The following is a 24470-nucleotide window of genomic DNA, read 5'->3' on the forward strand; positions in this document are numbered from 1 at the left end:
CGATTCTGAAATTCTTACGTCATTGTTTGTAAGAGTTAAAAATCCTCTTGTGTACAGTTTGTCCAGTCCTGATTCATGGCAGTGTCTTTCAGAGCAGATTATCAGTGTAAAATGATGCACTTAGTCTACTTACACAAAGCATTGTGAAAGTCAGCAGTCAGAAACACCCAGTGCTCTGCCTGGGAGCCTGACAACAGGATAACCTGGACTTTCATCCAAGACTTCTCTCCTGTTGCCTGGGTGAGCTGCAAAAGTGTATTTTTCATTATCCACAGCTTAGGATCTTTCTTCCCAAAAGCCTTTTCTATGGAGATGCGCAAGGCTGTACTTTTTTCCCCTCTGAACTCTGCCATTGCGTCCCACAACCAACATTTGTGCCAGGTTTCCTCTTCTTTGCTTCGGGGACATAAAACTATCCTTCCCATTTCCAAGGTGAATACCCTGGCCAGTAGCTTTTGCCTGCTCTGTCGAAGGGCTATCCCTGTCCTTCTGGAGAATGCAAGTCACAGAGTGAGAGAGAAAAAGCAGGTAAGAAATCCTGACTTTAAACCTCAGAGGTACTTCAGCTGAGAGATGGAAGTCATGGAGCCAGCTCCTGCTTTTTATAAGAATGAATCAGTATTTCATCAGGTGATTATTTTATATGTGCCAGAAGTATTTTGAAAACATGATTCCAAATGGAATTACTTATGCACTGCAAGTCAAGGAAAAATCTAGTTTCTGAATGCTGGTGGTGTTGCCTAGCTGCTCAGCCCTGCCAAGCACAGGCACAGCTGCACATCACTGGAGCTCTCAAAGAATTGTGACAAAAACCTGTGGCAACTTCTGTTTGGAGGTTCATTTTTTGCTAAGTGCCTGTCAAAACAAACACACTGACTGATGTGTGTATGTTGAAAAGCATCAAGAGCATGTGTGGAAGTTATTCCCTATCCTCCTGTCTTGCCTTCCACAAATTGAAGACTTGAGCCATGTTTATTCAGTGGGTTTGCTAAATTTCATATAATTCCATCCTTCCCTAAGCCTTTGTTGGTGCAGAAAGCTGGCAATTTGCAAGATTATTCAGCTTTTCATTAAGGTATTGACCATAAGTATGCCTTGTGAAAAACAACAAAAACATCACAAAGTTGGGCAATATTTTTTTCACTAAAGTGATAGTGTTTGGGGGGGGAAGGAAGGAAAAAAGCAGGAAACTAATGAATTCTTGAGCACTTTGAAAATAGTAGTAATATTTCAAATGAAAATAGGTCAAAACAGACTGTATATTATGAATTAAAATTCTGTTGTTTTGATATAGAGAATTTAATTTTTTTTAAATAGCAACTTAAACGAGGTTTTTCTGTTAGTCTAAAATGAAAAAAAACACCTGTAATTCCAATATGAAAGAAAATAATCTGAAAGAGAAAAAAAGGGAGGGAGAAAAGGAATGAACATGTATCGGATACATAGCAGTTGCAAATAATGTATCCCACTGTAGACCTTTCTCACATAAGGTTTAAATTCCAACTAGAAAGTTTAAACACAATTCAGCTATTGAAGCTTGTAGAGACTAAATAGCCAATTTAAAAGAATGTAAATGTTGCCAATAGGGATGAAAAGTTAAACTAATTAAAGTTAATTCTAGGCACATGCATATGGCAAAATCTTTGCACTTAGACAATCAGCTGTTCAAAATAGAAACTTGAGTAAACCCTTGATATTAATATAGATATGTGATTTATATACTGCTGAATTTAAGTGAGATTTCTTTTGGTTTGTCATGCAGCCTGACAGGGCTTACTTTGTTCATGTCAGTATATTATTATTCTTTCAGTGTACAAATGTAGTGTTATAGCATAGATATACTCTAAGTAAAAAGAACATTAATGCATTACAATGGTAAAAGCACTGTGCTGGACTGTGGCAAATAACATTCTTGCAGCAGTCAAAAACTAGCTTCCCTTTTATGTCACAAGGGAAAACAGGAGTGGAAACATTCAGGATCTTATTCTGACAGACCACTGTGCTGCCAGCTCCATGAAGAGCAATGAAAGAATGTCTTAATAGTTGTGAGTGAAGTGGAAGTGAGTAATACCACTGCCACTGCTGCTCAGGCCTTCCCCATCACAGTTTCCTCTTCAGCCAGGCGTTCAAAGTATTGGGTTAGACTCAGGTTGTCTCTTTTGCTTAGGCTCTGCTATTTTTTTTTTCTCGGTTAACTGAGAAGGATTTGGCAGCCTTGACTAGTAGGATGCTTGAATTACTCATCACTGTGATGAGCGTAAATACAGTGTTGGTGGCAATGAGATGAAACACTCTGAGTAACAAGATTGAATGTAGCTCCTTCCCCCTTAGCCAGGCACTGCTTCAGCACGTAGTGGGGTGTAACAAGTGCCAGCTGGGCTTTGCTATAGGGTGGAATTAAGTCTGGTTATATCTGTATCCAGAGACTTTGAGCTGGAAGAATGCTAAGTTGCCATGTAGAAGCACAGGGCAGTTGATCTCTGTTTAGTTGAGCTCCCTCTTGCTACTCAATCTAAAAGAAAATAAGAGAAGGCACATAGCCCTTCCTCTGCTGGGTTCCATGTGCCGAGTTCTGCAATACATAAATGCGGTGCTGAGGCTTTCATGGTTGTGTTTAGTGAAAGCAGACTGCACTGAGAAGGTTTCTAGGCACCTGCTACCAGGTCTTCATTTGTGTAGAGCAGACCAGAGTAGTAAAATCTCTGAAATGCTTTTCTTTAGAAAAACTAAAACTCCTTAGGGATTGTATATGTGGAGGGTGAGAATTTATCTGCATGAAAGATTAATTTTATTCTGGAATTAAGGAATACTTTTGGAATTACCCATGCAAAGCTCTTCCTAAATAGTTTTTATTTGGATAACCCTTTAGGTTGTACAACACACTGAAAATATAAGTAAAACAGAGCAGGTCATAAAATAGAGCATGAGTTAGTAGAATATCAGTTAGCTGCAGCTCAAATGTGAGCTTTTTAACTTTTTTAGTCTCTGTAGATCTCCTTACCACACTGGTGATCCTGCCAGTGAAAAATGACTCATCAGAATTGTTGCATTACTGGAGCCCTCTAGTGGGGCCATTGGTTTATTTTCATAGAGCTTTAATTTGAATTATAGCTTGGTTTGGCTCTTCCCTTTTTTGCGTGTCTTGAATGTGTTAAGGAAATTCTTTTTAAGTTGTAAAGTATAGCCCCATATTATTAGCAAAAGGTGTTTGATAGATTTTCCCATGCTCATGTGACCTTGCTTTGCTGTGTTTAAATACAGTATTTTATTTTTCACAGTAGAAGTACAGAGATGCTGCAGCAGTAGGTTGTATTATAGACCCCTGGACTGCAGATACCTTGCTGTGAAGGATCCCAGTGTGGGAGTACAGAGAGCACCATGTATGAACCGTTCTGTTGTAATTAGTTTTACCATTGTGGGTTTTTTTCAGGCTACCTTCAGGAAGCTTACTTGTGGACCAAGCAGGTGTTGGCAATCATGGAGAAGGCAGTAGTCCTGCTGCAGGAGGTCACAGATGGCTCCCTCTATGAAGGGGTGGCCTATGGCAGCTACACAACCAGATCACTGTTTCAGTACATGTTCCTTGTCCAAAGGCATTTTGACATCAATCACTTCAGCCACCCCTGGCTCAAGCAGCACTTTGCATTTATGTACAGGACTGTCCTGCCAGGTAGGTAATTTAGGTGAATGAAGGTGAATCCCTATTTTTGAAGCAGCAATAAATGTCATACTTGAAATAGGCCATTTAAAAACAGCACTCTACTAGGATTTTTTTCAAAATAACCATTTCCTCGGATTTTACCCTCAATAGTGATCAAAACAGTAACATCCTTGTTTATCACAGCTTATTAGCGAGGGACACCTTCCACTAGCCCAAAGCCCCATCCAGCCTAGCCTTGAACACAGCCAGGAGTGGAGCATTCACAGCTTCACAACCTGTTCCAATGCCTCACTATCCCCACAGGAAAGAACCTCCTCCTTAATATCTAAACTAAATCTACCCTCTTTCAGTTTATAAAGCTGTTACCCCTTGTGTTGTTTATTTGCAGGACACTTCATTAGGAACTTGCGTTGCTCAAATTCCAGGTTAAAAAAACTTAGATAACTCTCTTGGAACCCCAGATCTATCCATGTGTGTAAGAAGGGCTGAATTGCTGGCACTTTTGGTATGCCAGCACAGGCACAGAAGGAATTGTGCTGACTGAATGTGAGAGCTCAGGCATCCTTTGGGGAGAGGTTCCTTAGAGCAAAATGAACTCACACTGACGGTTTCAAGGTGAAGCTCATTATTTTGTTCTTCAGGGGCACCTCTGGTTTATTCCTTTGGAAAGTATTGATTGACATAAAAACATAAAAGCTGTAATGGGAAAGTTACCTTTGCCAGACTTCAGTGAGGAGAGGAAGTGGATTGCATCTTACATTTTGTGTAATACTTTGGTTGTCTGTAGCCCAAAGCCAAAGGATAAAGGTGAATATTCAAGTTAGCTGCAATAGGAGGAAACCGTTCCTGTGTAACCTATTTATGACTCATTTAGAAGCAGGTCTAAATCATCAGAAAAAGCTGCTTCTGTTTGCATCACTTGACTTCACCATCACACTCTTCAAAAGCATCTTTGTATGCTTATTTGTTCTTTCTTACATTCCTTTTCACTTTTCCCCCAGGGTTCCAGAGAACGGTGGCCATTGCAGATTCCAACTACAACTGGTTCTACGGGCCGGAGAGTCAGCTGGTGTTTCTCGACAAGTTTGTCATGCGCAACGGCAGCGGCAACTGGCTGGCAGAGCAGATCAGGAGCCACCGAGTGGTGGAGGGCCCGGGCACGCCATCCAAAGGGCAGAGGTGGTGCACTCTCCACACTGAATTCCTCTGGTATGAAAGGGAATGAGTGGGCTGAAAAGGAACCTGGCAGCTGTTTGCTGTTTGGTGGTAATTCATTATCTTTAGATGTGCACCACAGAGGCCAAGGTCAGACTGCCCATGTGCCACCCAGGGTTATGAGGCCCAGAAAAATTTTTTCACGTAGCACAGATGCACAGGTTGCCACAGGGAATACCCTGGTCTTGTCCTACATCTGCTTTCATGGTTTTTTTCTACTGCCTATTGCTTTCATAGAATACAGGCAATTGCAAAGGAACTAAAAATTTGCCTGTATGTAGTGGTTGTTTACTTTGTTCTATTCTAATGGAGTTTAATCATGTTGTGTTCTTTTATAATGAATTAGGTGAACATTTAAATCATAATTTTCTTTCAAAGGTTCTGTAAAATTGTACAAACTTTCTTTTAAAATCTAAATAATCCAAGCAGTAAGGCTACTGTTAAGTGGATTTGCACGCTAATTTGCAAGTTATGCTTGGAAAAAATGCCATGCTAGATGCATATTTTTCCTTCCAATTTACAGCTATGCTAACTTCTATGTCAGTCTTCTAAAAGTAAGAATTTAAAAAAGACTCAAGAAGCTTTAGATCCGCATATGAATTATCTTAGTTTTTAGAGATAACAAGTATATTTTGAGGAGTCAGTGTAGCTCTCTCTGTCTCTTGCAAAAAGAATCTTACTGAATATCTGTTGGTTTGCACTTATGATGTGCACATTGGAGAGCACGTTTGCTAGGCTCCAAGCAGCCTTCATCTTGCTGCTTGTAAAATACAGAATATCTCCTCTATAACCTCATCACATCACTGTTTTCTCCTGGGTCTTCATGGGAATTCTGGGACTGCCTAGGTCCTGTCAGAAGCTCCTGGTTTATTGTAAGAATAAATCTGATTCTGGAACCGTCTAACAGAAATGTTAATGGGCTTAATATGGCTTTGTTTCTTTTGGTTGCTTAAAAACAATGCCAGAAGGTTAAGTTTTGGGTTGGGTTTTTGTTGTTTTAACTGCCATAGATAAAATTGTAATAATTTTAACCTTTTCTGGAATTAAGGCTTCTTTTTAAACAAAATATCTTATATCTTACAATTTATACAAGAAAAAGCATGAAAATTTTTTTCAGTCTGGTTTGGAGAAAGAAACTAACACACATTAACTGACAAAAATAATAAACATCTATCCTTTGGAATGCCTTTTTATTAATTTTTAATTTATTGCCTGTTCTGTTTGAAGACTACAGACTTCTGTAATCACCATTTTGGGGAAACAGATACTCTCCTTTTCTTTGTTAAGTGGTCAGTAAAAAGGCAAAAATGCTGATGGTTTAGGCAGTGTTTACAGCCTGGTGTAATCTGCCTTTTTTTAAGATCTATGCTATAGCCAGTAGTTTTATGCCTATATAGCACAGAACATGGCTAGTTTGAAATTACTGGTACTCTTATTTTTGAACTGCAGAAACATTGCTTGCTTTAAATGCAGAGCAGATGCTTTCACTTATTGTTCTGTAAAAAGCACACAACAAATTTGTTTAGGGATTAGGATGATGAATAATAATTACAGTTGTATGACTAGGAAGCATAACTGTGTGCTGTATATTGTTGGCTTGCACCTTGATGTAAATAGTGGATTTTTTTTGAGTCTTGTGCAAGTGCTGATAGTGGAATCAGTCAAGTGATTTTTAACCCCATTTTTCTCATCTCTTTTTGCAGGTATGATGCAAGTTTGCGCTCTGTACCCCCACCAGACTATGGAGTTCCTAAGCTGCATTATTTTGAGGACTGGGGAGTGGTAACTTACGGAAGTGCTCTGCCAGCTGAAATCAACAGGCCTTTCCTTTCCTTCAAGTCAGGAAAGCTGGGAGGACGTGCAATATATGATATTGTTCATAAGAACAAGTACAAAGAGTGGATCAAGGGGTGGAAGAACTTTAATGCTGGCCATGAACACCCAGACCAGAACTCCTTTACTTTTGCTCCCAATGGCGTACCTTTCATAACAGAGGCTCTGTATGGGCCAAAATACACTTTTTTAAATAATGTGTTGATGTTTTCCCCTTCTGTGTCTAAGAGCTGCTTCTCCCCATGGGAAGGGCAGATTACAGAAGACTGTTCCTCAAAGTGGCTTAAATATAAACAAGACTTGGCTGGCGACTGTCAGGGACGGGTGGTTGCCGCCACAGAGAGAAGCGGGGTAGTTTTTATCAGGGGAGAAGGAGTGGGTGCGTACAATCCTAAACTGAAGCTGAGAAAATTGCAAAGAAACCTTATACTTCTGCATCCCCAGCTTCTCTTGCTAGTGGACCAAATCCACCTAGAAGATGACAGCCCTCTGGAGGCAGCGACAAGTTTCTTCCACAATACAGATGTGCCTTTTGAAGAAACAGTTGTTGATGATGTTCATGGGGCCTTTATTAGGCACCGTGATGGGATATATAAGATGTACTGGATGGATGACACTGGCCACAGTGAGAAAGCCACCATTGCCTCCAGGATGTATCCCCGGGGCTACCCCTACAATGGAACAAACTACGTGAATGTAACGACCCTGCTGCGGCACCCCATCACAAGGGCCATTTACCTTTTCATTGGGCCCTCTGTGGACGTGCAGAGCTTCACCGTGCGTGGAGATTCCCCGCAGCTGGATGTTTTTGTGACCACTGCTGAGCACGCCTACGCCGTGTACCTGTGGCCCGTCGAGGATGGCTCCCGCTCTGCCTTTGCACAGGTTATTGCAGACCGCCAGAAAATTGTCTTTGACCAAGCCTCTGCCATTAGGAGCTCCACGGTGCCAGAAGTGAAGGACTACATGGGGATCGTGGAGAGGAACCTGCAACATTTTAAGCCTGTTTTCCAGCAGCTTGAGAAGGAGATCCTGTCTCGTGTACGCAACACAGCCAGCTTTAGGAAGACTGCTGAGCGTCTGCTGAGGTTTTCAGATAAGAGACAGACAGAGGAGGCCATTGACAGGATATTTGCAATCTCACAGAGGCAGCAGCAGCAACAGCGTGGCAGAGCAAAGAAAAACAGAAAGGTAGCCAAAGGCTACAAATTTGTTGATGCCGTTCCTGACATTTTTGCACAAATTGAGGTAAATGAAAGAAAAGTGCGACAAAAGGCACAGACTCAAGCACAAAAAGAGTTGCCTGTAGACGAAGACGAAGAAATGAAAGATCTTCTGGATTTTGCAGATATCACTTATGTGAAGCACAAAACTGGGGGGTCGGTGAAAGGCCGATCAGGGCTGGCACAGATGGTGGCGACTGCTCGAAGTGCCCCATCAATATCAGCTTCTTATACTCGCCTCTTTCTAATTCTCAACATTGCTATTTTTTTTGTCATGTTAGCAATGCAGCTCACGTATTTCCAGATGGCCAAGAGACTGCATGGCCAAAGATGTCTGTATGCAATACTTTTAGTAGACAGCTGTATATTATTGTGGCTGTATTCTTCCTGTTCTCAGTCACAATGTTAGCGGAAGACCTCTACTAGTTGACCAGTTTATGGTCATATATGTCTATGCAAAAGCATTAACCCTAATAGGGCCAAAGTTTATATCTTCTCTTCTTTTTCTTTTCTTTCTTTTTTTTTTTTTTTTTTTAATCTGAAACATTCCAAAAACATCTGGGGAAAGATCATTTTCAGACCAGAAGGGATTAAAGGATAGGGCAAGCAATAATATCTCAGAAAAATCAGTACTTAATAAGTACTCCCCCTTTGTGTTTGAGTTGGGCCTCACATCTGAGGGAATGTTATGCTTTGTTCATCAGAGTTCAGTAACATAAAGTTGTAATTAATTTTTTGGTGATAAGAGCCCTCTTGATAGGTTTGTTTCTAAGGCCTTTTTTTAAATACAGAATTTGTTTTGCATTTAGTGAGTTTTTATTTCAGGCTGCTAGGGATGTCTCTGGACATTCTCCTAAGACAAGGGTATTCAAACATATGTATACGAGGCAGATCTTAGCAGTAGACTCCATTTCTCTCTGCCAGACCAAAGAATGGCTCAATATGTGACATCCCTGTATCATTACTACAGACCCTTATATTGTCATCTCCTCCCTGCTTTACAGTCTGGCACAGTGGGGAAATGACAATAACATCAGTGCTTGCCAAGTGAGAGGCACATCACTAGTAGGTAATAGTAGAAGGCAAATATGGAGTTAACTCAAAGTAGAACAGAATTCAATTCTCAGGAAAAAAAAAGCATTTATATTTTAGGCAAGTGTAGGCTGTACGATTCTGAATTCTTTAGGGTCTGTTCTCCATTTTACAAGGCAGGGTTTCAAGAAAGTTTTCTATAGTTTGAAGCATGTCTTAGTAGGGAAATAATGTTATAGATCACTGCCCTTTCATATGTGATTTTAAAAATACAAAGAACCAAAGAAATCCTGTGGTAACCTCAGCAAGTGCCAGTATGGAAAAGTGTATATTAAGGAAGTATTTAATGTCTTTTTTTTTCTTTTCATATGGCTAGAAAGAGGACAGTTAAAATTTTGTGAACAGCCTGTTCTCTATAAAGCACCAGCAAGGGTTCTGCAAGCTCTTGGTGGCCCCAGGTCAATTATTTGGGGATTAGTGGTAAATGAAATCATGTGGTTTATGACAAAAATAAGTTTGACATCTCCACCTATATCCCCCTCTGTTCATTAAAACAATTTCAAAAATTCATAGCTATTTGAGAGCATGGAAGCTCTGTGGAATAGAGACATACCTATATGTCTTTACAGAAAAACAATTCTTGAGTACATTTGCTAAATAAAAGCATTATAATTATCTCTATGGAAAAGTTGTTTTTATTTTATTTAAATGTTTTTCCTGATAATTGCAGTAATAATGTTCATCAGCACTTGGGTCAAACCACAAACCTTTGCTTCATCTTCTTTACACCATTTAGATAGATGTTATCTACGTTACTCCTGTTAAGCCTTCTGCAAGTCTGTGTATTGGAATGTGATGAGGTTTCCTTGTCTACAGTGAATAGGTCAGAATATTTTCAGTAGGTTCCAGCTACTGAGTCAGTTCAGAGCACTGTGTTCACTTACGTAATTCCAGTGCCTGGATTTATTCAATGAAATTTGCTACATTTTATCTGAGCAAAGATTTAGGTACCCAGTTTATTTCTGATGCATGCATAGTCACTGGATTATGAGAGCCTTCATACAGTAACTCAGCTCACCTAAGACCTTGGAACACCTTCAAGACATACCTTCCCCTTTTTCCCTAAATGCAAAAGTCACGTAAAGTGCTTAATTGTCTATTTTAACTCATTCGCTTTGTTTCTTTAAGGCAAAGGGAGCTGAGCCTGGGGAGTGTCACCCATACAGCTCCATTTTGGTAGTGGTGCCTGCTGAAAGCAACTAAACTGTGACAGGCTGTGGATAGCTGGAAATCTCTTCATTTCTGCCTTTGCACTGTGATGACATGAACACATGCAAAAATAGCTGTTGGCTTATGTTCAGTTTTAAAGACACTGCTAGTTTTTTAATATTATGTGCTACTATTATTTGCCGTGAAACACCAAAAAATGAGATGTTTATTCCATGTCTATGCATACTTCCCCTGTGTCAATTTGCTATTGCCTTGAACAACCAGAAAACCACCTTGTAGTTTAGGAGACTTTAAAAATGCCCAGTGATTCTGGTTCTACTCTTTTTTTTTTTTTTTTTTTTTTTTTTTTTTTTTTTTTTTTTTCCATTCTTGTCTCTCTCATTCCTTACCAAGGACTGTAACTTTCTTCGATTTTGATTTTGAAACAAATGGAGGAACACATTGTTCTATGCCATCAGTGCTGTGGCATGGGCAATCGGATGTTGGCTAGAAGCATCTGTGTCACAGAAAATAAACAGTTCGAGGCCTCAGGTGGCAGGACTCTGAAAAATCCAAGGTGCCTTTGCTTCACTAGGAGGTGCAGTGAGGAAAAAGAGGTAAATGGGATCAGCTCTATTGGCTTGTGGGAGGGCTGGGGAAAGATGGTGTTCCTCCACACTTGCCTATGCAGGAGAGGATGTTCTCCTCACCTTTGTATCCTTTGAACTGCAGAAGAGAAGTGACCTCGGTGAGCTCTGTGTCCATGACAGAAGCATTTAGCACTAGGTTCATCTAGACTTCATCTAGACTGAACAGCTTATGAAATGTTACTGTATGGCACCCAGCAGCAAAGTTATTTTTCGCTCCCTGTTTTAAATGGAGTAAAAAACTTGAGGTGTTTCTGGCACATGCCTCTGCTCCCATTCTTATTCTGCCTCTTTTTCATTTCTGAACATCTTCATTTTCTGCATCTCTGGCCACAGGAAAAAGTGGCTATCCAAGAACTGGGTATATGGGGATGGGTTACTGTGTTAATCTGAGACTCTGCTGACTTCACTCAATTTCTCTTCAAAGCTGCAGTTCAGTCATGCGTGATTCATTTCAGGACTGCGTTCTCATTTAGTCTAAAGTTATTTCACTGTATTCTGAACAAAGTGCATGGCAATTCAGCCCACAGGTAGTGGTGTGTGTGTTTGAGAGTGGAAGTGGAATCTGGTTCTTAGATTCTTTCAATTATTTTTTGAGTCCAGCCAAAAAATGTCTGTCTATGTTATATACATTATTGTGACTGAAGGAAGCAAAGGGAAAGGAGAACATTACTTCATTTCTTAAAACTTGTAAGATGAAAGCTTATTCTGAAGAATTATGTGTCTGAAATACATCTCATTCTTCTGCTAATCTATGCATTTTCCACTGATGAAAAGCGTTTTCTTAGTGTTTGAAAGCATATAGAGTTTGGAAAATAGCTGTATTTCTGCACTGGGACATTACATTCACATTTTTTTGGTCTGGAGAAGATTCAGTTGGGATCATAAATACTTTTGCCTAACTTTAATTCCTTTGCTCTGGCTAGTCTGTTAAAATCAGTTGGGCAACTTCAGGCTGGTAAGTCAGATAGAGCTAATGAAGCCGAGATGTCGTTTTCTGTCCTTTCTTGGCAGCTGACTCCAGGGGCTCCCTGCAGCAGAAGGCCTATGCAATCCAGTGCTGGATATGTCTGTACTGTGATCAGTATAGAGACTGTTTTCCAAATGAGTTCCACCTTGAAACAAATAATGTCAAAGCATTACAATTAAGAGCCCTGGACCCTCTCAAGTAAGGAACAAAACTATTCTCTGCTTCAAGCAGGCAGGAGACTGGACCCAGCTACACAGTAAGTCAGTGCATTCCTTCAGCCAAATGTGTAGCATTTTCCCCCGATGCTACCTTTCCTCACAGGTTCTTCAGGCTGACAAGGGGTTCATAACATTTATGATTATTTTCAAGAAGTTTAGGATGCAGAGCAAAACTTCTAGCTGAAATGCATTATTGTATGAGACATTTAGCATGATGTTGTGGCCTTTTTCTTCTTTGACTTGTGTCCAAAACCATCAATGATTTTACTGGTTTCCTAACTGACCCTGAGACAGTGAAGAGAAAAACTGTCCCAGTAAAACCCCAGGGCTTTGTTATCATGAACAATAATCCATAACAAGTATATATCAGTTTATTACTGTCCCCAAAATATTGACATACATTTTTTCACCAAACATTCCATGTTCAGTCTAGCTTTGTACCTACCTCCAGTTGGAAGGCATTCTTCAAGGAGGTGGAACACTTCTAAAATCACGAGTATAAAACCCCTGGTTTCCCACTTCATTAAAACTGTGACATAGGAAACAAGGAATGCCTGGAAAGCTGGTCCCATCGGTTATGCCCACAGGAAATGCTAATGAAGAAAGCTTGAGGAGTGTTGGGGCATGGAAACTTCCTACACTGCCACACTGCTGTGAGAGTAAGTTAGATTAATTCACCCTATGGCAAGAATGAATAGATGATCAGCATAATGCATTCCTTTTTATCCCTAAAGAACAGGATTATTATTGGGATGAGGAGTTGAACTATTTTGGACATGCTATAGAAGGCCAGGTTTCTCCATGACCTAATATGGATGCTACACCATTTACAGTAGACCTTTACTGCTAATTCTAGTCTGAAACTATTCACTGCTAGTCCTTTTTTATATGGCATAACCCTTATTTTTGATCAAGTAAAATAATTGTATTCTTTCACTTATTAAGTTTGTCATGGAGTTTCCTCTGGTGGACCCAACTGCAGGTTGGTAGCAATGGGAAAATGGGCAGAAGACCAGAGTCATTGGAAGAGCACTTGAAGAACTCTGGCTTTATGGAAGCTAGAGGAATAGAAGATGTTCGATAATGCTATAAAATACAGATGCAGATGCCAGGCAAATAAAATTACAATGATGATGGAGTATTTGAACATTACAGAATAAATGAGGGCAGATTGAGCAACTTGGAAAGTTGCTGCTAACATAAAATATAGGCAACTGGGAATATTTTCTCCTTGTGTCCCATATATCCTTTTCTTTTGAATCATGTCTTCCCATTAAAAAAATGGAAATGCACACACAAGTGCTGTTGAGTGTAATAGAGTTCAGCCTTTAATACAAGCCAGACATGGTTACCTGGAGCCTGACTCAGCTTGTACAACTGTGGTGAGCTGAAAAATCTGGGTATTTTGTAGCTAAGGATTATATTGATTAGAAAAAATACATGAGCAAGGGAGGTTGAGGATCAGAAGAAACTTTTCAATTCTTTGATGACTTTGAAAACCATAAGGTCTCAATTCTTGGGCTTCACTACTATTAGAAAAATTATAAGCAACAAAAATTTCGCAGCAAAGGAACCTGAGAAGGAAAACTTGAGACAGTGGTGTACCATGAACTAAAGAACTAGTTAATTTGTTGAAGTTTAAAAAAAGAAAGAAGGATAAATTTAATGGCAAAGTACAGAGCATGTTTTGTAGCACATGATCAGCCACCATTAGGAGACACATACACAGAATCCAACAGATAAAATCTTAGGACAAGGGGGAAATGCCCTTAAAGATAAAAGAAGGCAGATTTAGATTAGATACCAGGAATAAATTCTTTACTGTGGGGATGGTGAGGCTCTGGAACAGGTCACCCAGAGAGGTTCTACCCCATCCCTGGAAGTGTTCAAAACTAGATTGGATGGGGGCCTCAGTGCCCTGGTCTAGTGGAAGGTTCCTAGCACAAGGCAGGAGGGTTGGAATTCGGTGATCTTTCAGGTCTCTTCCAACTGAGACCATTCTATGATTCTGTGGCTCCTATGAACTTCCAGTTACTCAGCAATTCCAAGGCAGCAAAATGTGATGGTATAATCAGAAGAAAGCAAGGACACATGGAATACAAAACATCTATAATAAAAGTATACAAATATTTTTTGTTTAATGTGCTTAAATTTGCAAAGTAATTTCATGATATATAATTTTCCATAGTAAATGAAAAAGACTGAGGTTTTCTTTCTTAGAACTGGCTAGTCAATTATCCAGGGTGATTTGCCTGATTAGTCTTAATTACAATCTGCCTCACCAAGGCTACTTAATTTCATCATAAAACATGACAAATTCTACCTTTCTAATCCTAGGCTTCTATCATGTTTTCTTAGAATGTCAGCAAATATTTGTCACTTAATCTGCAGGCAGCATTAAAGAATCACACAGTTTTGTTTATGGTTCATATAGACTATAAAACCCTCATGCAGCTGGTTTCTGTGGGACATTTGGGCCAGGTCACAGGACCTTCCCCATAACAGAAATGAGACCTATAGAGGACCCAAAGTGTTGAAAGAGTAGCAGTAAATAATGGCAAGGGACAATTAGTGCCATGACTTATGTGACTTAGGTTCCAGAGCTCACCAGATAGAGCCTCCTTCAGAGCCAGGCTTGGTTTTCCAGACCTGTTTCCTTCCTGCCTGCTGAAATTCATTTTCAGCCAAAAGCTGTTAATATATGTAATACCTCAAAATAGCAATATAATGTATGCAAATGATTGTAAGCTGTGCAGGCCCAGGCACAGTGCTACTTCTCCAGCTGCTGTTCTACTTAGTATTAGCACTACTAATGATTTAGGTGGTGCCCCTGAGCTATGTGACACTTCCTAAACTTGTAAGAAGGCTGGGTCCACCATAAAGTCAGAATAACTTCCTTAGTTTCACCAAGTGAGGCAATGGACCTCTGCGGGGGAGGTCAGTCCAGCTGGAACCTAGGTGCAGACCTGCTTGTAGACAGGACCTCCAACATGTTCAGCATTCATTTCACCTGGAATGAGAAAAAAGGTATGACAAGAATTTTCCTAGAATAAAAAGCCACATTATCCATGTGTCTTTCTGAGCTGGAGAAATGCAGCTTACATCTCTCAGATGAAGAAGCAAGTCCATTTCTTATAAAAGACAACCAGTACAGAGGTGCTTTTTCCATTGCAACCATGAATGTCCAAGATATTACAGTATTAATATGAAGAGGGAGTTGAGCTTTATGAGACTACTGGAAGGAATTTAGGACAGCATGGGTCTTGGAACAGCTGGAAGGAGCATGACTTGTAGGAAAACGAAACCAGTCTTTGGATATTCTGAAGAAGTAGAAAAAGTTTCAAAAAAAAACCTTACAAATAACCTACTGTAAAGACATATTAATATCACTGAAACAAGGTCTGCACAATATGTAGTGGTAAAGTCCTTCAGTGTTCTTACACATGCCGCATTTATGAACAGTGTTATGCATTTTATTGAACCTCAGACACTAGTTAATGTTAGAGGTTTTGCCACCTAGAAAATGTCTCGAATGCAGAAATTCTTCTGCAAATGAAGAGATAGATGTTAAAATGTCAAGGAGAAAATAAAATATTAAACAAGTCCACTTCTTTTCAACTAGCCTCTTCATTTTCATAAAGAATATTTCAAAGTAGAAGAATTTTTCAAATAAAACATTTTTTGTTCTAAAAGATGTCCATCTTTTAAATTCTCACATTGTTCCAACCCCCCCTAGAAGACATGAAATTTAATGCAAATCAATGTACAAACAACATTTAATTTTTTTACAAACAACAAACAAACTTACATTGGAATTCTGGGTCTATTAACAGAAACCTGTTTTTCTGAAAACTTTCCATAGAATGCCTTGCAGGCATTGTGGCAATTATTGACAAGTTATAATTTTCTATATGTGGCTACCTATAAACAAGTGTTAATGTAGAGGGCAAGAAAGAGCTGCCCTGACAAAGAGAGCTCTGAGTGAACAGAGGCTCAGTAACTTTCCAGCCCCACGGCTCCTCACAACCCCCAGCTGTTGTCCCCAGCTCCCAAAGCTGCCACCAGCTGGGCTCACGCTGGCCACTCCTGCACCCCACTTGTCTGCCAGCACAGCTGCTCCCCCACTTCCCAGTTAGGGTGGTCTCTCTCCCCTCACCCACCACTCTCTGAATATTTACCACTAACATGTTTTCTTGGAGGATGGTTAGTCCTTTTTCATGCAGAGCTCCCCTCCCTTTTCACACGAAGCTTGTTCCTGAAATTGTATTTTATTAGGGAAAAATAAAACACTGCTCAAATTAGGGTCAGAAAGAGAACTAGCAGGGTTTCTTGCCTCTACACTTTCCCTTGTGTGATCATAATCTGTTCCAGAGAGCTGCCTCTGGTCCTTTGCCTCTCTTGTTAAACCAGTGGTTCCTGGAGGCAGCCCATGTGCCTGTCTTTGTCAGGATGTGTCCTTGCAGCAATTTCACATTGCATCTGTTTTTTCTGCCGTGCTGACAGAGAATCACAGAATCATCAAAAAGGTCTAGGCTGGAAGGGTCCTTAAAGATCTTCCAGTTCCCACCCATGTGCCTTCGGAAGGGTCAGTTTCCATGAGACAAGGCTGCTTCAAACCTCATCCAATCTGTCCTGGAACACTTCCACTGATGGGGCATCTGCTAAGATTTTTTCAGGTACGATGAATTCTGGTTTCAAGGTTTGCAGATCTCTCTCTCTACCTGCCTCGAGGTAAAAATCACAGTTAACAGTACTTGCCAATAATGCAAAGTTATTCTCGATATTGGAAAATGAACCACTGCTTTAAAGAAGTGAAGAGATACTTTCTTAGGCTGCCCAACCAGAAAGCAAAATGGCATGTCTAATTCAGTATAGAAGAAATGGTGTTTAAAGTGAAACCAAATCCTACCTTCATATATACACTGATAGACTCTGAGCTTGCTGAGGCTTTTGCTCAAGTACTGAAAGGCTTTTATTATAATGCATATCTTGTTAAAATATCTATTCATGGATGATATAAAATAAAATCCCGAAGATATTTCAAGGAAATATAAAACAAATGTCAGTATTCCTTTGCAGCAAACTGTGATTCAATTTCATCTCCAATGCATTTTAGATCTGGCGTATGTCCTATTTCCACTCGTGAAAAAAGGTACCTGAGTCCTAGAGAACAAGTCAGGTAGCAACATGGATTGTTGGGTGATTGAAGAGACAAGGTCTCCGAGGTTTGCATCATGAAGTCAATTTTATTGAACACACTGCTGGTTTCTAGATCTCTCAAGCATGAGCTAAAAATAACTACTTGCCTAAATAATAACAACTGTAACAACAATATCTATGTTTCTTAGTAACATTGCTAAACAATGCGCTTGCATAGACCTGTACAGGCCTCTACTGTCCTGCATACATACATACACACATACATGCATACATATACACATACACCCTTATCTCTTCCTCCATCAGGGTCCTGCCTCCAGTTGCCAGGGCTTGTAGCCACCTAGTACATCTACTTCTGTAAGGAGTTCAGCAGTACCTTGAGTCCTGTACCTTAGCTCTTTTCTCACATTTCCCTCTTCTTTTTACCACCAGTAAAATCTTTTTTGTGGACTTGCTATTCCATCTCTAAACACATGGTAAAACACATGGCAAATCAATAAGCATCAGAAGCAATAGTACAGCTAAAACATAAATTCCTGTTTTAAATAAATGCTTAAGCCAGCTAGTAAGACCCCAACTCCTAAATGTGTGTCCAGTCATGATCATCTACAGCTCTTTTTAGTTTGGGGACACAATCTCGAAGGGTCTATATGGTAGTGGGGGTAGATTAAGAGTGGTCCAATAGGTTCATGCAAGTCAAGCCTTCAAAATCTCCACATCCATGTCCTGGTAGTCCTACTACTTTTCTCATCTTGGTCTCAAGGCCTGTATGGCAATTAAGTAATTTTCCTTTTCTCTGAGTCTCATTTTCTTGGAGGCGACTGACCTTTGTCCAGACAAGCAGGTAACTACTTTGAAACCTCTTGGTGGTAAAACACATGCATGCCTTCTCCCCAGGTCAGTAAATTAGCTGGGTCTTATCATTGTACACTCAATTAAAAAACTTCACTTAAAAACTTTTAAAAATTGCCTCTGCACATGCAAATCTTTAAAGCAGTATTACTCTGCCAGGGATCAAATTTGATTTGATTTGATTTCAAAATTTCTAGTGTAAATATTCCTGTAAACGTTCTTAAAGAGCCATACTCTCTTTTGTTTTTTAACAATAGGTATGTCTCTCGTCATGAACATGAATGAAACGTAAAAAGCAAAACAATAAACTTACACTAAGTAAAAATTAATCAAATAATGTATGCAATCAGTAGTCCATAAGAGATAAAATGTTGATTTAAAACAATGCATTATCAATTCCTAAATACCATACCGTTACTCAGAGTCTCCAATTGCTAGTAAGCCTCATTTCAAAGTGAGGGCTTGGAGAACATTTGCTAGGTAAGATTTCCAAGTTTACTTTAAAAGATGTTCTAGCTATTATAGGTCCAAATTTGGCAAGCCAAAATGACTTAATTACAGATTTGGTGCAGAAAACACCTGGGAGTTTTTGCAGAACACCTGGGTTATTTTTTGGCATAATTCTTGTCTAGCTAGGGCTAAGACTTGGCCAGGGTCCAGGCATTAACTGGAAGAGTCTCCCTAATATATTTTAAAAACTCCTCAGTAATAGTAGTTAGGAAAGTTTCTTAAAATATTGCGTATCTTGTAGATAGGTATACAAGGGTATGTAAAGGTTTGTAACGCAACTGGCTTTGTTACTTATATTTAACTAAGTAATAATAAAGGAAAAAAAGGCATTAAACAGCTCATAACTAATACCAGTCATAATATAAAATTGTTATTAATTTTTCAAAGCTACCTACGGAAATAAACCAGAAAAATTTATTCTTATTTCTATAACCAAAGAATTGTATCTCGTAATCGAAATGAATACATTTTATCCAAATTTAATCACGCTTGATGCAATTCATTTGCAGAGCAAAAGAATTGTATCTTATGATTTAAACAAGTATATTTCAACAAAAACTAAAGTTAACATCACCAAAACAAAACAGAAATGAATCTTAACAGGAATTAACTTATTTAAATCCTATCATTACAAAAAAGGTACTGAAAAATTGTCATATAAGAGTTAAGCATCAAGATAAACAACATGCAAGTAAACAATTGTACTGAAATAGCAGCAACATAAATCTATCAAAGGGATTAAACTGCTGCAGCTTTTTTAAAATTGCTTGTACATTAAATTTGAGTTTGGCTCAATAAAAGTAATGGGATACAAATATAAAAAACTAAATATTAAAACTAAACCAATAAGAATTTAGGTCAATAACTTGGTTAGGTTAATGGGAATGTAAAACTGGCATTTGCATACCAACAGTTACAAAGTCAAGGGTTTAAACTATTCTAAAATGTAAGCTACTGTTTACAGTATTTGTGGCCCATCAATATACTTAAACTGTTTTGATACTAACTTTAATTCTAATTTAAATGTGGCAAGGAAAAATAATTATACTGGAATCACCAAATAGCTATACCAAAAAATTCAGAATAAAATTACTTTCTTAAAACTACAAAATAAAAAGCAAGAACTGGTAAAGCTGATAGTGGAGTTTCAGAGAGTAATTACAACTAAGTCTCAAACAACTACTACAGATAAGATTCAAAGGTTGTCTTAAATGTGAGCAAAGAACGTTAAATTTATGACTTAGCCGATTACTCCAAGTGAATCCTGCAGTCTTGTTATGTTACCAGTATGTAGAAAAACATCACATCCACACAAACACCTTTGAATCTTTCCAGTAACAGTCCTGTGAAAAATCACAAATCACAGGTTAAAGTTTAACAGAGTTTCAATTAGTAAGTAGTGCCCGTTGGTATTCTGATGTGCTAGAGCTTCAGCATGCCATGCAGGCTATGACCACACTGGCCAGCACCAGGCAGGGGAGCCGCACCCATTGCTGTCGTTCAGGCAGCAGCCAGCAGCGAATGTCCCTATGGATTGCGGTGGTCCCTCTCTCTTTCACCCATAAGAGGTGGGCTGTGGGTTTTGTAGAGAGAGGCACAGTCCTTCCTGATTGTGAAGAACTCTGGGGTTTCACCGCAAAGGGAAGGCAAGAGGCATCCCCTTTACCTTTGGCATGGGAGTTTTCTTGGGCCTTCAGGACCACAAAAATCACCCACCAGGAGCGGAGCATTTCTACAATCAGTTTGTTCCTCTTCGTTGCACAGTCCTACTACAGTTGCACTCCTACTTTGTCCCACAAATCTGTCATAAAGATTGTGAACACCAGTAACTCCTGCTAGCTTAACTGCTGTCCATCTCAAGAGTGTTTTAATGTGACTACATGGAGGTAAGGATTTGCCATGCTGTTGTAAAAGCTTTAGCAGAAGTCCAAAAAGTCTCTTTCCTGAGAAGACACCCCTTGCCCCATCATCCCCTGCAGCTCACCTCCTTTTTAGAGGGATTTCACTGTTGCTGGCCAGCTTCCTTCTTCTTCTCAGGGGCACTTAGACCTGCAGGGCTTGCTGGCAGCCGCTCAGCTAGGCAGACATCACTCTCCTCACATAAGGGCACCAATTGGCGGGCGATTGAAGAAACAGGGTCTCCATGGTTTGCATCATGAAGCCGATTTTGTTGAACACACTGCTGGTTTATATATTTTTCAAGCATGAGTTAAAAAAAACCTACTTGCTTAAACAATAGTAACCATAACAACAATATCTATGTTTCTTAGTAACATTGCTAAACTATGAGCTAGCACAGACTGGTATAGGCTTGTAATGTCCTGCATACACACATACATAAATATCTCTTCCTCCTTCGGGGTTCTACCTCCAGTTGCCAGGACTTGTAGCCCCCTAGCCGATCTACTTCTGTAAGGAGCTCAGCAGTACTTTGAGTCCTGCTTTTTACCTGTTTCCCAACATTTCCTCCTTTTTTCCACCAGTAAAATCTTCCTTGTGGACTTTTAAATCCAACTCTAAACACATGGTAAAACACATGGCAAATCAATAAGCATCAGAAGCAATAGTACAGCTAAAACATAAATTCCTGTTTTAAATAAATGCTTAAGCCAGCTAGTAAGACCCCATCTCCTAAGTGTGTGTCCAGTCATGATCATCTACAGCTCTTTTTAGTTTGAGGACACTATCTCGAAAGGTCTATATGGTCGTGTGGGTAGATTAAGAGTGGTCCAATAGGTTCATGCAAGTCAAGCCTTCAAAATCTTCACATCCATGCATGTCCTGGTACTCCTCCTTTTTTTTTTTTTTTTTTTTTTTTTTTTTTTTTTTTTTTTTTTTTTTGTCTTGGTCACAAGGGCTGGACGGCAACTAAGTAATCTACCTTTTCTCTGAGTCTCATTTTCTTAGAGGAGATCAACATTTGTCCAGACAAGCAGGTAAGAACCTTGAAACTTTCTGGTGATAAAACACATGCATGCCTTCTCCCTAGGTCAGTAAATTAGCTGGGTCTTATCATTGTACACTCAATTAAAAAACTTCACTTAAAAACTTTTAAAAATTGCCTCTGCACATGCAGATCTTTAAAGCGGTATTACTCTGCCAGGGATCGAATTTGATTTGATTTCAAAATTTCTAGTGTAAATATTCATGTAAACGCTCTTAAAGAGCCATACTCTCCTATCTTTTGTTTTTTAACAAAAGGTATGTCTCTCGTCATGAACATGAAGGCAACATAAAAAGCAAAACAATATGTGACAAAACAATAAACTTATACTAAGTAAAAATTAATCTAATAATGTATGCAATCAGTAGTACATAAGAGATAAAATGTTGATTTAAAACAATGCATTATCAGTTCCTCAAATACCGTACCATTATCCAGACTTTGCAATACCTAGTAAGCCTCACTTCAAAATGAAGGCTTGGAGGACTATTCCTGGGTGAGATTTCCGAGTTCATTTTAAAAGAGTTTCTAGCTATTATAGGTCCAAATTTGGAAAGTCAAAATTACTTGATTACAGATTTGGTGCAGAAAACACCTGGAGGTTTTTGCAAAACAGCTGGGGGTTTTTTGGAATACTTCTTGTCTAGCTAGGGCTAAGACTTGGCGAGGGTCCAGGCATTAACTGGAAGAGTCTCCCTAATATATTTTAAAAACTCCTCAGTAATAGTAGTTAGGAAAGTTTCTTAAAATATTGCGTATCTTGTAGATAGGTATACAAGGGTATGTAAAGGTTTGTAACGCAACTGGCTTTGTTACTTATATTTAACTAAGTAATAATAAAGAAAAAAAGCCATTAAAGAGCTTACAACCAATAACAATCATAATATAAATTTGTTACTCATTTTTCAATGCTACCTACAGAAATAAACCAGTAAAATTTATTCTTATTTCTATAACCAAAGAATTGTATCTCGTAATCGAAATGAATATATTTCAGAAAAAATTCATTTGGGCTTTATGTCATTCATTTGTATAGCAAAAGAATTATATCTTATAATTTAAACAAGAACATTTCAACAACACTTTAAGCCAACATCACCAAAACAAAGACTAATCTTAACAGGAATTAAATTATTTAAATCCTATCATTACAAAAAAGGTACTGAAAAATTGTCATATAAGTGTTAAGCATCAAGATAAACAACATGCAAGTAAACAATTGTACTGAAATAGCAGCAACATAAATCTATCAAAGGGATTAAACTGCTGCAGCTTTTTTAAAATTGCTTGTACATTAAATTTGAGTTTGGCTCAATAAAAGTAATGGGATACAAATATAAAAAACTAAATATTAAAACTAAACCGATAAGAATTTAGGTCAATAACTTGGTTAGGTTAATGGGAATGTAAAACTGGCATTTGCATACCAACAGTTACAAAGTCAAGGGTTTAAACTATTCTAAAATGTAAGCTACTGTTTACAGTATTTGTGGCCCATCAATATACTTAAACTGTTTTGATACTAACTTTAATTCTAATTTAAATGTGGCAAGGAAAAATAATTATACTGGAATCACCAAATAGCTATACCAAAAAATTCAGAATAAAATTACTTTCTTAAAACTACAAAATAAAAAGCAAGAACTGGTAAAGCTGATAGTGGAGTTTCAGAGAGTAATTACAACTAAGTCTCAAACAACTACTACAGATAAGATTCAAAGGTTGTCTTAAATGTGAGCAAAGAACGTTAAATTTATGACTTAGCCGATTACTCCAAGTGAATCCTGCAGTCTTGTTATGTTACCAGTATGTAGAAAAACATCACATCCACACAAACACCTTTGAATCTTTCCAGTAACAGTCCTGTGAAAAATCACAAATCACAGGTTAAAGTTTAACAGAGTTTCAATTAGTAAGTAGTGCCCGTTGGTATTCTGATGTGCTAGAGCTTCAGCATGCCATGCAGGCTATGACCACACTGGCCAGCACCAGGCAGGGGAGCCGCACCCATTGCTGTCGTTCAGGCAGCAGCCAGCAGCGAATGTCCCTATGGATTGCGGTGGTCCCTCTCTCTTTCACCCATAAGAGGTGGGCTGTGGGTTTTGTAGAGAGAGGCACAGTCCTTCCTGATTGTGAAGAACTCTGGGGTTTCACCGCAAAGGGAAGGCAAGAGGCATCCCCTTTACCTTTGGCATGGGAGTTTTCTTGGGCCTTCAGGACCACAAAAATCACCCACCAGGAGCGGAGCATTTCTACAATCAGTTTGTTCCTCTTCGTTGCACAGTCCTACTACAGTTGCACTCCTACTTTGTCCCACAAATCTGTCATAAAGATTGTGAACACCAGTAACTCCTGCTAGCTTAACTGCTGTCCATCTCAAGAGTGTTTTAATGTGACTACATGGAGGTAAGGATTTGCCATGCTGTTGTAAAAGCTTTAGCAGAAGTCCAAAAAGTCTCTTTCCTGAGAAGACACCCCTTGCCCCATCATCCCCTGCAGCTCACCTCCTTTTTAGAGGGATTTCACTGTTGCTGGCCAGCTTCCTTCTTCTTCTCAGGGGCACTTAGACCTGCAGGGCTTGCTGGCAGCCGCTCAGCTAGGCAGACATCACTCTCCTCACATAAGGGCACCAATTGGCGGGCGATTGAAGAAACAGGGTCTCCATGGTTTGCATCATGAAGCCGATTTTGTTGAACACACTGCTGGTTTATATATTTTTCAAGCATGAGTTAAAAAAACCTACTTGCTTAAACAATAATAACCATAACAATAATATCTATGTTTCTTAGTAACATTGCTAAACTATGAGCTAGCACAGACTGGTATAGGCTTGTAATGTCCTGCATACACACATACATAAATATCTCTTCCTCCTTCGGGGTCCTGCCTCCAGTTGCCAGGACTTGTAGCCCCCTAGCCGATCTACTTCTGTAAGGAGCTCAGCAGGACTTTGAGTCCTGCTTTTTAGCTGCTTTCCTACAATGGATAGAGAAAGT

The 24470-nt window shown here is 39.2% G+C and overlaps 1 protein-coding gene and 1 long non-coding RNA gene across 4 annotated transcripts in view; both read left to right on the forward strand.

Moving 5' to 3' along the window:
- LOC136359046 (dermatan-sulfate epimerase) overlaps positions 1 to 9652 on the forward strand; it is a 34706-nt gene extending 25054 nt beyond the window's left edge. For both annotated transcript variants that reach the window (XM_066315300.1, XM_066315301.1), the window contains 3 exons: positions 3431 to 3670; positions 4663 to 4870; positions 6580 to 9652. In XM_066315300.1, the coding sequence (XP_066171397.1) occupies positions 3431 to 3670; positions 4663 to 4870; positions 6580 to 8341 (2210 nt within the window). In that variant the 3' untranslated portion in view covers positions 8342 to 9652. The remainder of the gene's footprint in view (positions 1 to 3430; positions 3671 to 4662; positions 4871 to 6579) is intronic.
- The window catches only part of LOC136359053 (uncharacterized), a 945479-nt gene that overhangs the window by 174454 nt on the left and 746555 nt on the right, over positions 1 to 24470 (forward strand). The window lies entirely within an intron of this gene.

The sequence above is a fragment of the Sylvia atricapilla genome, chromosome 3 (assembly GCF_009819655.1).
Source record: "Sylvia atricapilla isolate bSylAtr1 chromosome 3, bSylAtr1.pri, whole genome shotgun sequence".
NCBI classification, from domain to species: domain Eukaryota; kingdom Metazoa; phylum Chordata; class Aves; order Passeriformes; family Sylviidae; genus Sylvia; species Sylvia atricapilla.